At 44.1% G+C, this 14,328-nt stretch overlaps 1 protein-coding gene across 3 annotated transcripts in view; it reads left to right on the top strand.

Moving 5' to 3' along the window:
• LRSAM1 (leucine rich repeat and sterile alpha motif containing 1) overlaps positions 1-14,328 on the top strand; it is a 145,624-nt gene that overhangs the window by 60,017 nt on the left and 71,279 nt on the right. For all 3 annotated transcript variants that reach the window (XM_073599857.1, XM_073599856.1, XM_073599855.1), the window contains exons 13-14: positions 6,314-6,453; positions 8,690-8,734. In XM_073599857.1, the coding sequence (XP_073455958.1) occupies positions 6,314-6,453; positions 8,690-8,734 (185 nt within the window). The remainder of the gene's footprint in view (positions 1-6,313; positions 6,454-8,689; positions 8,735-14,328) is intronic.

The following is a 14,328-nucleotide window of genomic DNA, read 5'->3' as shown; positions in this document are numbered from 1 at the left end:
CCCTATCAGGAAGTTCAACCCCCTATATAATCCCTCCCCCTTGCAGGGATACCTCAGTTTTTACGCCAGTGTCTTAGGTGATGGACGTGTAAAGATGTCCTGTGCTGAGCTCCAAAGGGAATATCCTAAGATCCTATACTGGGGCAAGCCAGGCGAACCGGATCCATTCAAAGTGTCTTTTCATGGCCGAATTGAATGGTACCCAGGCCTCGTGTCCGAAGAAACGAGGTTTTACCCGTAATGCTTCTCTTTTTAGAGAGCTGGACCCCGCAGATCAGAAAATGGCTTTAAACTTCCTAATTTCTGGCGAGGTGCTTTACGGTCCCAGAACTGTTGGATTCCCCTACTGATGGGGGCCCCAGTCTCTGACCGTTTTTTCAAACGGAGCCCACCGTGAGAGGTGAAGATTGGGTCTGTGTAAACAGCACCCTGCGGCTGGATAAGGTAAGAGGAGATTCCACAGAATTTTTGAGTTCTAGTGGCTTTTCTCCTTTAAGGTAAATGCATGCTATGCCTATTGTGACCACCGGGGGCTGCCAAGAGCACAAACCTACACATGCTGACTCTGTCTCAGGTGTTGTAATCGCTGTTTATGTCCCAGCGTCTGAAGCAGACTGCAAGCAGGTAAGGTGGAAAGGGGGATTTCTCATGTTTGAATGTTCCCCACCAGGCTAGAGAGGGGCCACAGGGGTCTAGAAAGTGGTTATACCACCCGGGCTCTGCGGCCTAATGGCCACCATCTCTGAAGATAGCCATTCAGGCAGATCTTGTTACCAGCTTCCCTCCCTCCCCCCCCATCCCCAGCCTTTCTCCGGAAGCATGACAGGAGAGTCGGCAGCGCGGGACTCCCACTCAGGCCAGCTGCAGGCTATTAAAGGCACTCTATACAGGTGCACTCAGCCTTCTGAGAGACACAGAGCTGACGGTCGCATGTAAGGTGGGACACAGGCATTCTCCTAGGCAGCATTTACTGAAGTAACACCAGACTGAGCATTGGGTAGCAAGGCTTTTAGCCAGACTACATCGCTCAGCGGGCAGTGTTCATTTGTATACCTCACACCTTGTTGCTTTGCACTATGGGTAGAAGAGGTTCAAGCACCCCAGGAACCAGAGACACTAGGGGATCTCGTTCGGGTTCTGAGGGCCCCCTGTCGGCAGCATCCTCCCCCCCTAAAGATGGGCCAGGGACGGCTAGCCAGGGAGAGCCATCGGGGTCAGGGGCTACACCTGCTTCTGGCACTTCAGCCCCTGTATATATTACACAAGAGGTTTTTTCCTCAACCATTAATGGTCTAGAGGAAAGATTAATGGCCGTGATTACGTCTTCACTCAGTGGAAGAAAACGCACTAGGCTTTCCTCTGTTCCCCAAGACCCTCAGACAGAGGAGCTCTGGGATAAAGGAGATGAATCCCTTTCAGAGGATCGGGATAGGATGGATGATTCCTCTTTGGAGGATTCAGGTGGAGAGGGACCCTCTGCGACTTCCCAAGAGGAGAAAGTCTTAGTGCAGATCCTCACTGGATTGGTCCGCTCCACATTTAAGTTGCCCATACCTGAAACTGCTAAAGAATCCTCTTCTGCTTTGGGGTCACTGAAACCTTTCCAAGCAGCACATGCTTTTCCTGTTCATACTTTACTTGAAAAGCTTATTTATTCTGAGTGGGATCACCCAGACAAACTTTTTTTTCCGCCGAGAAAGTTTTCAACACTTTATCCGATGGAAGAAAAGTTTATTAAAATGTGGGGAATACCGGCTATTGATGCCGCCATTTCCTCCGTAAATAATAGCCTGACTTGTCCTGTAGACAATGCTCAGATGCTCAGGGATCCTGTAGATAAAAGGATGGAATCCCTATTGAAGGATGTTTTCTCCTTAGCAGGATCAGTGGCCCAACCTGCAGTAGCAGCGATTGGAGTCTGTCAATACTTAAGAGACCATGTTAAGCAGGTCATCAAAGTATTACCTGAACAGCAGGCCCAGGGGTTTGCTAACCTTCCAGCGGCTTTATGCTTTGTGGTTGAGAGATTCTATCGTGCAAACCTCCCGTCTTTCACTGGGGTTGGTGCATATACGTAGAATCCTATGGTTGAAAAATTGGTCAGCCGAAGCACCATGTAAGAAGCTACTGGCTGGGTTTCCATTTCGTGGTGCAAGGTTGTTTGGAGAGGACTTGGATAACTATATCAAGAGAATCTCTTGTGGGAAAAGCACTCTCTTACCTGTCAAGAAGAAGAGTAAGCGTCCCTCTTTCAAACGGACTCTTTCCCCAGCGCCGGGGGCTTCAGCCTCCAGGCAGTCTCGACGGCCGCCTCCATCGGGGTCCAGAGACAAGAGTCAACCCCAGGGACAAAAGAAGTCCTGGGGAAAGAAGCCTACTAGGCAAAACACTAAGACCTCTGCATGAGGGGGCGCCCCCGCTCACTCGAGTGGGGGGAAGACTGCGACAGTTCTCAGAGCTCTGGCAGGAGGACTTCCAGGACAGATGGGTAATCTCCACGGTAACCTTAGGGTACAAGCTGGAGTTTCAGGAATTCCCCTCTCCTCGGTTCCTCAGATCAAATGTTCCCAGAGACCCAGAGAAGAAGCAGTCGCTCCTTCTAGCGTTAGAGCGACTTTTGTCGCAGGAGGTCATTATGATAGTTCCCGCAAAGGACCAGGGATTGGGCTTCTATTCCAACCTTTTTACGGTCCAAAAGCCAAATGGGGATGTCAGGCCCATTCTGGACTTAAGGGATCTGAACCGATTCCTAAGGATTCAATCCTTCCGCATGGAATCAATTCGAACAGTAGTTCCCACCCTGCAGGGAGGAGAATTTCTGGCATCAATAGACATCAGAGATGCATATCTGCATGTGCCCATTTTTCCTGCTCATCAGAAGTTTCTGCGCTTCGAGGTAGGAGGGCGCCATTTCCAGTTTGTGGCTCTGCCTTTCGGGATAGCCACTGCACCTCGAGTGTTCACAAAGATCTTGGCTCCTCCTCTGGCCAGATTAAGGGCTCAGGGTATAGCTGTCATAGCATACCTAGACGACCTGCTCTTGATAGACCGGTCGGTAGCCTCTTTGAATGGAAACTTGAGGACCACGGTCAGGTATCTAGAACACCTGGGTTGGATCCTCAACTTAGAAAAGTCTTTCCTAAAACCAGTAAGAAGACTGGAGTATTTAGGTCTGATTATAGATACAAGCCAGGAGAAAATATTTCTACCCCAGGCAAAGATCACTGCTTTGAGAGAGCTGATTCTGACAGTAAGGACCAAGAAGGGTCCCTCAGTCCGCCTTTGTATGAGGCTACTAGGGAAGATGGTGTCTTCATTCGAAGCAGTTCCCTATGCTCAGTTTCACTTAAGAATGCTGCAACACAGTATTCTGTCGACCTGGAACAAGAAGGTTCAGGCATTAGACTTTCCGATGCACCTGTCGCATGCGGTGCGTCAGAGCCTCAATTGGTGGCTCATACCCGAAAACCTGCAGAAGGGGAAATCCTTTCTACCGGTTACCTGGACGGTGGTAACAACAGATGCCAGTCTGTCAGGTTGGGGAGCAGTTCTGGAACAGGCTGCGGTCCAAGGGGTATGGTCCAAGACAGAGAGGACCTTACCCATCAACATTCTGGAGATCCGGGCGATACATCTAGCTCTAAAAGCCTGGACTATCAGGCTACAGGGTTGTCCGGTCAGGATCCAGTCCGACAATGCCACAGCAGTGGCTTATGTCAATCATCAGGGAGGCACCCGGAGCCGAGCTGCTCAAAAAGAGGTGAACCAGATCTTAGTCTGGGCAGAGATGCATGTGCCATCCATATCGGCAGTTTTCATCCCGGGAATAGAAAATTGGCAAGCGGACTATCTAAGTCGCCAGCAGTTACTTCCAGGGGAATGGTCTCTGCATCCTGACGTCTTTTGGGCCATGTGCCAAAGATGGGGGGTTCCAGATGTAAATCTCTTTGCATCCCGATTCAACAAAAAGATAGACAGATTTGTGGCAAGGACATAAGATCCTCTTGCATGCGGGACGGATGCGTTGGTGATTCCGTGGCATCGGTTCTCACTGTTTTACGCATTCCCGCCTATTCTGCTACTACCACGACTCCTTCGCAGGATCAGGCAGGAAAGGAAGTCGGTACTTCTGGTGGCCCCCGCTTGGCCCAGAAGGACTTGGTATGCAGAAATAGTAAGGATGACGGTGGGTTTCTCGTGGACCCTACCGGTACGCCCAGACCTGTTATCTCAAGGTCCAGTGTTCCATCCTGCCTTACAAACGCTAAATTTGACGGTTTGGCTATTGAGACCCACGTTCTGAAGAGTCGTGGGCTCTCAGGTCCTGTCATATCTACCTTGATTAATGCAAGGAAGCCAGCTTCCAGGATGATTTATCATAGAGTCTGGAAGGCTTATATAACCTGGTGTGAATCCAGAGGTTGGCATCCCAGGAAATATGTCATAGGTAGAATCCTTGATTTTCCACAGATGGGATTAGAGATGAAGCTGGCCTTGAGTACCATCAAGGGCCAGGTTTCTGCTTTATCAGTATTATTTCAGCGGCCACTTGCTTCGCATTCTTTGGTCCGAAACTTTATGCAGGGGGTGATGCGTCTTAATCCTCCGGTTAAAGCGCCACTAAACCCCTGGGACTTGAATTTGGTCCTGGCTGTGTTACAGAAACAGCCTTTTGAACCAATAAGTCAGATTCCTTTGGTCTTGTTGACAAGGAAATTAATTTTTCTGGTGGCCATCTCTTCTGCTAGAAGAGTATCAGAATTAGCAGCTCTTTCCTGTAAGGAGCCTTATTTGATTATACACAAGGATAGAGTGGTACTGCGCCCTCATCCTAGTTTTTTACCGAAGGTGGTTTCTGATTTTCATTTAAACCAAGACATTGTTCTACCTTCCTTTTTTCCAGATCCCTGTTCTCCGGAAGAGAGATCTCTACATTCGTTGGATGTAGTAAGAGCAGTTAAGGCCTATCTAGGGGCAACTACTCAGATCCGCAAGACGGATGTTTTGTTTGTGCTGCCAGAGGGTCCCAATAGAGGACAGGCAGCGTCAAAAGCTACCATTTCTAAATGGATTCGACAGTTGATCATTCAAGCTTACGGTTTGAAACAGAAGATTCCTCCGTTTCAGATCAGGGCACATTCCACAAGGGCTATTGGTGCTTCTTGGGCAGTGCATCACCGGGCCTCTATGGCTCAAATCTGCAAGGCCGCAACCTGGTCTTCAGTTCATACATTCACCAGATTCTATCAGGTGGATGTGAGAAGGCATGAGGATATCGCCTTTGGGCGCAGTGTGCTGCAGGCAGCGGTACAGGGTCCTCAGGTCTGATTGCACCCTACTTGGTCGTGGTTCCCCCCCTCAGGTAGCATTGCTCTGGGACATCCCATCAGTAATTACTGTGGCTCTGTGTCCCGTGATGTTCGAGAAAGAAAATAGGATTTTTTAAAACAGCTTACCTGTAAAATCCTTTTCTTTCGAAGGACATCACGGGACACAGAGGTCCCGCCCCTCTTCTAATACACTATATTGCTTGGCTACAAAACTGAGGTATCCCTGCAAGGGGGAGGGATTATATAGGGGGTTGAACTTCCTGATAGGGTGTGCCAGTGTCCAATCACCAGTGATACCTATATAACCCATCAGTAATTACTGTGGCTCTGTGTCCCGTGATGTCCTTCGAAAGAAAAGGATTTTACAGGTAAGCTGTTTTAAAAAATCCTATTTTTTCTCAACACCAGTCCTCAAGGCGCCCCAACAGGTCATGTTTTCAGGATTTCCATTATTTTGCATAGGTGATTTGATCAGTTTCACTGCCTTAGTAATTACCACAGCCGTTTCATCTGAGGAAAATCCTGAAAACATGACCTTTTGGGGCGCCTTGAGGACTGGAGTTGAGAAACACTGGTCTAGAGGGCAGGTGAACTTCATCCTCAACATTACTCTGAACCCACTGGGGCTGTTACAGAAAATTACATTTTAATGGAGGAGGGTGGGGCAGGGTTCCTAATGATGAGGGCAAGATAAGAAGCCTTTATTATTATTGTTATTATTTATGTAGCGCCAACAGTTTGCGCAGCGCTTTACTTTTAGTTGTCTCACTCTGCAAGAACTAAAATAAGAGTGCTTACTGAAAGTGAATTGGTGAATTCACTGGACTTGAACACTGATTTGTTTCTCTTATGTGCACTGGGCATGCCTTGTTTATATAGTACACGTAATAAGTTGTTTGCCTTTTTTCTAGCTCAGGATATATTTAGGTTAGGGATGAGGGCCCTCTAGTGGTGGACTGACACTTTGCATTTGTGTTTCCCAGGAGCAATCCAAGTTGGAGAAGGGGCTCAATGAACATCACCGCCAGCTGCAGAATGACCGTCAGAGGCTACAGGATCAGCTAAAGCATATGGAGAAGGGAACATCACATCGTATAGCAAACTTGCTGGAAAAAAACCGCAGGTCAGGTCTCCCATTCAAAGGCTTTTTTTTTTTTTTTTTTTTTGCTGGTGACAATTAAACAAGAAGTCTTATTCAGAGATATGATATTGTAATAAAATGAGGAGCAATTCAAATTATCCAAGTGACGGGGGACCTAAAAAAAAATTCACGTAGAACTTGACAAATGCATATCGTTTTAGTGTATCAGGTGCTCCTAGAGCTAGGGTGTTTTTTTATGAACTATTTGTTTTTTTTGGCAGCAGATGCTTAGTGTTTGATTTATGCACTCTGTGTCTTTAGAGGCTCTTGGTTTCCTCTCAACTTTCCTCCATTAATCCCCTCCCAACCTGTTGTAATCTTCGGGTGCAGCGGGGGTTAATAGAACTGAGGGAGCTGTCATTTGCACTCATCAAGAGTGCCCAACTATGCCCACACTTTCTGCCCAGCTCCACCATTTATAGAACCTGTTCTACAGCTTCTCTGAATGAAACCGGGTTTATGAATGGAGGGGGCAGATCTTTTAATCATGCTCCATTCATAGATCCAGTTTCATTCCTAGAAATGGTACTACTGGCTTTTATGAATGGCAGAGCTGGGCAGCAATGGCGAACATAGTCGGCTCTCTTGAGGAGTGAAAATCTGACAGCTCCCTCAGTTCTATTAACCCCCGCTGCACCAGGAGATTACGGCAGGTGGAAGAGAATCGATGGGGGAAAGTTTCAAGGAAACCAGGAGTGAACAGTACAAGGGACAAACTTATGTCACTTATGCTTTTTTGTGTTTTTTTTTTATTATGGCTACACCTAGGCTTTAAACTTTATCCTAATGATGGAAAGTAACCTAGTGACTCTAACTTTAACCATTATTTCCACCCCTAAACTTCAACCAAGCTCCTTAAATGACTGCTGCCCTGTATATTTTGCGCTCCCTGCAACGCCTTCTCTTTAAGTTTTTATATGGGGCCCGGTCAAACCGAGCCTGAACAGATAGCTACTTTATAAACCTAATACTCAGGGAGGGTTGGGGATGCCAAAGATCACCTATTATTACAAAGCGGCTCAGATAGATCCTCTTGCTCAACTGTTTGAGGGAAAGGTCGCACTTCTCTGGTCCCTTAGCGATGTAGTAGACACTGACCTGGTCCCACTCTTATCTTTACCTGACCTGGCTCCCCCCTCAACTACGCCCTAAACCTTTAAACCCTGTCCTGTCCCACACCCTTGTGGTTTGGGGCTCTATAAAATGTTCGGTCCGACTGATATCACCGCACCACCCTCTTTTTAAAATATTTAACTGCCCTTTATTTCCCCCAGGTTTGGAGAGTCCTCAGAGCTACCACTGGTGGCGTAGCAAGGGTTTAATGACGGTTCTGTCTTTATTGTCCTCTCGAAGCATCGCCACCTTTCAATACCTCAAGGATGCAGATTCTGAGAAATTCCACTATCTCCAAATCCATCATCTGCTGGAATCCCCGACAAAAAAACCATGACGGTCAATGACCGCGACAGCATTTAAAAACCAGATGCCGGACGTCCCCCATAACCCTTATACTCTAGGTTATTCTTCCAAACTAAACAACTCTAACTCGCGTGTCCCCTCTTACTGCTCTAACTGGGAAAGGGACTTTGGTGCCACGCAAACTTTAAAAAAAAAATCTGGGAGGCAATATTTTGTTCCTCCTGTAATGTAATAACTTTAGAAAACTCCTACAAAGTCTTGTCCCGGTGGTACTTTACTCCGGCTAGAATTATTAAATGCCTCCCTACCTACCTCTCTACATGTTTTAGGGGATTCTCAGACCTAGGAGACATGAAGCATATATGGTGGACATGCCATAGAATGCATGAAGGTAAAAAGGCTTCAGCCTTTACAACAACTTCAAGGAAATACTAAATGTATAAGGCTAATATCAAAGTTGTGATCCTGTCACAGGCAAAAAGTCACCAGTGAAAGGATCGCTAGACTATGCAGGGAGAACACTCGCCTACTTTGTATGTTTCACCCCCTTGCTGCTAAAAACATTTCAGAAAGTAGGGTTCTGGCAAGGGAGCCATATCTCACTCATCCAGCCGGTGATGTAGTGACACATGCAAACAGGTGAATGTTTTAATTTACTTCCCTTCTGTGTCCCTCATAACAATTCGGCTGTTGGCGAGTTCTTACTAGCAGTTGAATTGCAAGCGTATCAGGTAAGAAATGAAAATCCATTGGCTGACTAACTATAATTCTGATTTTGAAATTAACTTCTTTTTTGCAGACAGAAGCAAAGCTCTGCCATTCTGAAGTCTCTGGAAGATGAAAGGTTAGTAATATTATTGCAGTCATTAATAGGTGACCTTAAAAATTCAGTTTGCCAGTTTGTCAGTTTGGACAGCAAATTAGATCAGTACCACCTCTAACAGGAACAGGAAACACATCACCAAAAAAACACATTAAAATGAAGTTTTGCTGAATTGGTCGATATTTGTGTTTCCTCCTTCAGATGGGAAACTTTGTGCTGGAACCCAGGGTAGAGACAATGAGCTCCCTTGTGCTGTCCTTCTCCATCTTTCTTTATTTTGGCTTCTTACCATCATGGTTTGGGTAGTGAAGCAGAGCCCCTTCTTTCTCTTTTATGCCCCTTGGACCAATGAGCGTGCAGTTTAGGCGTCCCTCCTCAGCTCCATGATCCTGGGGATCCAGGACTACCCCAGGCTCAGCCCCCTTGGGAGTCGCAGGCCCCTCAAGCCACTCCTGCGTTCATTATTGTGACTCGGAGGCCCTGGGTGTCTCTTCTGATAGGGGCGGGTCCTGGAGAATGGTGTTATTCCTTGACTGCTGGCCCAATAAATGTGAGGTCTAAGAGACAGTTTCTTGCAGGCCACTTTTGGTTCCAGGTTCCATCGCATTGGTGCGAATGTCCTCACGTCAGGTGTTTGGGTTGCCCTTGCACACTGCTGCACCCTCTGCATCATGTATCCAGGAGAGGAGACCTCTTCACTGACTACATTAACCCAAGGCACGAGCATTGTGCAAGTAAGTGATAGGCTTGACTTACTGTAAGTTTTCTAACTTACCTATTTTGGGGTGTTAATGATTTAACCTCTCGCATATTTTTTTCTTTTTTCCTTTTTTTTTTACTGTTGGTCTCTTGGATCTTTTTCGTGACCTCTTGTAGTCCTGTTTTGACCTTATTGGCTTTGTCTTCCTAGCATTAGGGTTTAGTGCTGTTGCTAAGGGCAATGTAGAGCTATTACTTATTTTTCTCAAGCCCAGGTTCTCGATAAATCCTAACTTTCTCCTGTTCCTAAAAAAAAAGTCTTACTCTCTGAACTTAAAGCCAAAAGTCCATCATCTTTTTTGCTGCCCCCTTCCACACCCCCTAGTGCAGTAAGGAATGTGGAAACGGTGGAGGAGAATATTGATTCTTTCAGTGAGCATAGGTATGCTAATTGCTTGAAGAATGAGGGAATACAAGACAAGTTTACTAAATCTTTAAATTTTTTACTTTCCTTTAAAACAAGGGCTATCTATGAGACTCCTAACTTTTTGGAAGCAAAAGTGTTGCATAATGGTTTGTTTTAGAGCATTTAAGATTATAAAGATCTTTTTTTTTCCTGTCCATAATATGCTCACAGAGTACACATGCTGCAGCCGTGATGTTTTGCTTTGTGAGGCAGCAAATATTACCCCTGCTTGTAGCGTGAGGCAGGCAGTACAGCCTGCTGAATGCAACCCATTCAAATGATAGGGGTCAGCACTGCATGCAGTGCTATACATTTTCAGCTTGCACTTAGGACTATATTAAGAGCTTTTTTCTTTTCAAAATATGTAGGAATTCTATATCCATATCCCTCATATGCACATAGCTGTTTAACAGAGTTGTATAACAGGGCCAAATAGATGACTAAATACATTTAGATTAGAACCTCATTAGGTTTTGGTCACATTATTATTGGATGTATTTTTTGTTGTGGAGTTAGTCCTCTATAACGTCATACAATGTTAATCTGTAGTTTTTTCTAATATAGCATTTACTTTCTCTGCAGTTAGATATACTACCTTTTGTTTTATATCACTCTTTTGAGAGATTCATATCCCTGGATCCACCATATCTGTAATACTCATAGTCCACCTGATGGAAGGTGAGCTTTCATTGCTTTTTTCCTCCCTTCTGTAGTAATTTCTTGGTAATCTTCTCTTGTGCTGTCCTAGAAAATGATTTGTGAAATACAGAGTTAGACATACTGCTAACTCTTCTTTCTAGTGATGTTCCAGGACAGCCTGACCTCTCCCCTGTTCTATGTTCTTTTTTTCTTTTTGTTTGGCTTCAGTTCATGTCCTTTAGGTCTCATCCAATACTGACTAGTTCAGCAAAAGGATTTTGTAAGTGTTTTTTCTGATGTGTTTTCGGTTCCTGTTGGAGACCATCTCGTGCTGCCCTAGAAGGTACCTGGAAGTAAATCTACCCATAAGTCTAAAGCCGACCATAGATGATGCGATTTTCTTTCCTGCAACAGGTTGCAGAAAAGAAAATCTCTTGAATCCCCATCTACATAGTCAGTGTTGATGGTGGAATCCCTCCTGCAAAGCTATTGTGCTCTTCTAGTGGGAGAACAGGGAGCCTTTCAAGCAGTAAGAACACAGTGATTATTGCTAGCGTCTATAGCCGCTGACAATAATTGCATGTAAAAATCCGGCATGCTGGTTGTACCCAAGCCGATCGATAGATTGACTTGAGTACAATCAGCCTAACCATTGATGGTTCGAATCTCGGCTGGTCCTTGCTGAACCGACCGAGATTCGAACCATCTATGGCCAGCTTAACACCTGATTTCACATTTAATAGATGCTGAAGAGGGTAAACCACTTGCCATTTTCTTACACCTCTCCGAGATCGATTGGTGAGATGTATGCATTGATGTTCTCAGTCTGCTCACCTGTACACGTGCTATGCTTTTCATGAGGATTCCAACATTCTCTGTGTTTTTATTTATTTATTTTTTACATATTATATGCTATATAGACTGTAATAGGAGGAGCTGGAAACCCAGATTTGTAGCAAGAGTAACGAAACTCCAAATTGCTGAGAACAATTTTGTGTAGACTGACCCCTGTAAAGGAATTCCAACTTGAGGCAGTTTGTTTTTAAGCAGCAGATTGATTTTACTCCAGGGAAATATTTGTTGCATCTGTTTCAAATAATTTAGGACCGGTGTCCACACCATACCTTACCATAAAAGTATATTAGAGAGAAGGAGGATGGTGGATGCTACATCAAGATTAACTCCAAAAATATATAAAACTTTTAATTTTTGTTTTTCCCTTCAATAAGTTTTTACTCAAGATTTTAAAGTGTATAAAACATGCAATTTTTTTTTTTTTTGTAGAAATAGCAAGGGACACTAGGAGGGAGTGCAATATCAACAAATAAATTCCAGCTAATTACATATGAAATTCCCAGCTTCCGTAAGGCATCTAACAACATCCTAATAATTGTTATAGATGAGGAGAGAATCTCCATCTCAAGAAAGTTATAGAACAAATTGTGAAACACAAGCGATGGTACATTATATTGTCAAAAGTATTGGGAAGCCTGCCTTTACACGCCCAACCATTTGCAGCTAGAACCGCTTCAACTCTTCTGGGAAGGCTGTCCACATTTCTCAGCCATGTCTTTATGGACCTTGCATTGTGCACTGATGTGCAGTCATGTTGGAACTGTTTACACAAAGTTGGGAGCATAAATGTATGCTGACACCTTAAAGCCCCATACACACTATCAGTTTTTCTGCTGAGTTTTTCCTTCAGATTTACCAAAACCATAAAATATGAGGTCAAACCTTAGGATTTTCAGTGTGTATGCAATCAGGCAGGCCCTTGCACTACATGGTTTTGGTAAATCTGAAGGAAAAACTCAGCAGAAAAACTGATAGTGTGTATGGGGCTTAAGAGTTCCTTTCACTGGAACTAAGGGGCCAAGCCAAACCCCTGAAACAACCCCACACCATAATTCAACCTCCACCAAATGATTTGGACCAGTGCACAAAGCAAGGTCCATAAAGACATGGATGAGCGAGTTTGGGGTGGAGGAACTTGACTGGCCTGCACAGAGTCTTGACCTCAACCCGATAGAACACTTTTGAGGTAAATTAGAGCATAGGCTGCGAGCCAGGCCTTCTCGTCCAACATCAGTGTCTGACCTCACAAATGCGCTTCTGGAAGAATGGTCAAACATTCCCATAGACACACTCCTAAACCTTGTGGACATCCTTCCCAGAAGAGTTGAAGTTGTTATAGCTGCAAGTGGGGCCCAACTCAATATTGAACCCTACGGACTAAGACTAGGATGCCAATAAAGTTCATGTGCGTGTAAAGGCAGGCGTCCCAATGCTTTTGACAATATAGTGTATCTGTCAGTCATGATTATACAAGAAACAAAAGAATTAAAAAGCAGAGAGTTAGGTCTATGTATCTTCACTCAGCACTATGTCTGCTCGATTTGGAAGATGTAGTTGATGTCAAATATATTGGGCCTATGGGTCTTACATGGTTTCAAATTTTTTGGATGTATATTTAATAATACCATCAATATTTTCATGGATCGTTATCCACAATATTTTCCTTCTAACTTGTGTCAGAGAGACTGTGGGTTTCCTCAATACTTTTGCAATAGTAATTTTGGCCGCCAGGAAAATAAAAAAGAACAGTCTTTGTGAGCATCGTGGCATACCCTCAGTGGGTTTGTTGAGTAGAGCTATTTAAGGTTGCTGTGGAATTTGTAGGCCGGTAATTATCCGGAGCATGGAGAAAATTGCATTCCAGAAACCCCCAAATAAACCTTTATTTACGTACATAAATTAAATACATTTTTATTTATTTATTGAACAGACAACATTGTCCCAATACCCATATAATCACAACCCCTTTATCCAGGCAGTCAGAAAATGCTGGTGCATAAACAATGCTGTACTTCTAGATGGACAGTTCAATACTATGACATGACAATCATAATCATATAGTGTCCACTGGTTTCTTCCAATTAATTTCCCAAAAGTTCTTGCAACGAGCACTATAATAATGCATATGACTGCTGGAAGAAGCATTAGAGGAGCTTCATCCAGAGGGGCCCTTGAAGTGGAGTGGTGCTGACAGTGGAATCAAATTGGTATTCCAAATGCGCTTTTTGGCCATCCTGTAAAAAAGGGGTCAAACACCTCTGGTGAGTTGCCACCTTCCCATTGAGCACTCGTGGTGGAAGAACTAGAAACTATTTATCAGCAATCGTTTTTTGGTGTTGGGATTAATATCACATATGGACTCTCAGCTTGCTATACATTGATTTCACTATTGATGCACATTGCAATGTTATATTTATTTGAACATTCCAGTTTCACTTATGGATTTTCAGCTTGCTAAATGTTGTATTCACAATTAATATTTATTGGAATGATATATGAGTATAATCACATATTCATGTTCCTTTTCGTATTCCTTTACACATGAATACAGCTCCTTTCATTCTATTTACACTATTACTGTTGAATTTAGCTAAGACCCCCTTCTGAGGTATATCCATCTATGGTTCAAAGTTACAGCTGCATCAAAGATTGCTATGCACTTTTCAAGGAAAAGAAAGATGAGCCAAGCCTCTTGTGTACTGGCAAACAGCAGCCATTAAGCTGCAATTTCTTTCACAATGACAGAGGATCCAGCAATAAGCGATAGTAGAGACAGTGAGGTATATGCAGCTATTGCTGCTATTCAGTTATGAATCCTTTACTGTCTTCTTTTATATAATAGTAACAACAGTTCCATTCTAATAGTTTATAGTGGTAAAACTTTCAGGCACATATCTAAACTGGACATATTGGGTTGAAGTAGTGGAGAAAATATTGCCTTTAATCCATTTCATGT

The sequence above is a fragment of the Aquarana catesbeiana genome, linkage group LG09 (genome assembly GCF_042186555.1).
Source record: "Aquarana catesbeiana isolate 2022-GZ linkage group LG09, ASM4218655v1, whole genome shotgun sequence".
Taxonomy (NCBI): Eukaryota; Metazoa; Chordata; class Amphibia; order Anura; family Ranidae; genus Aquarana; species Aquarana catesbeiana.
The sequence above is the reverse complement of the archived record's forward strand: the minus strand, read 5'-3'. Positions and strand labels throughout refer to the sequence as shown.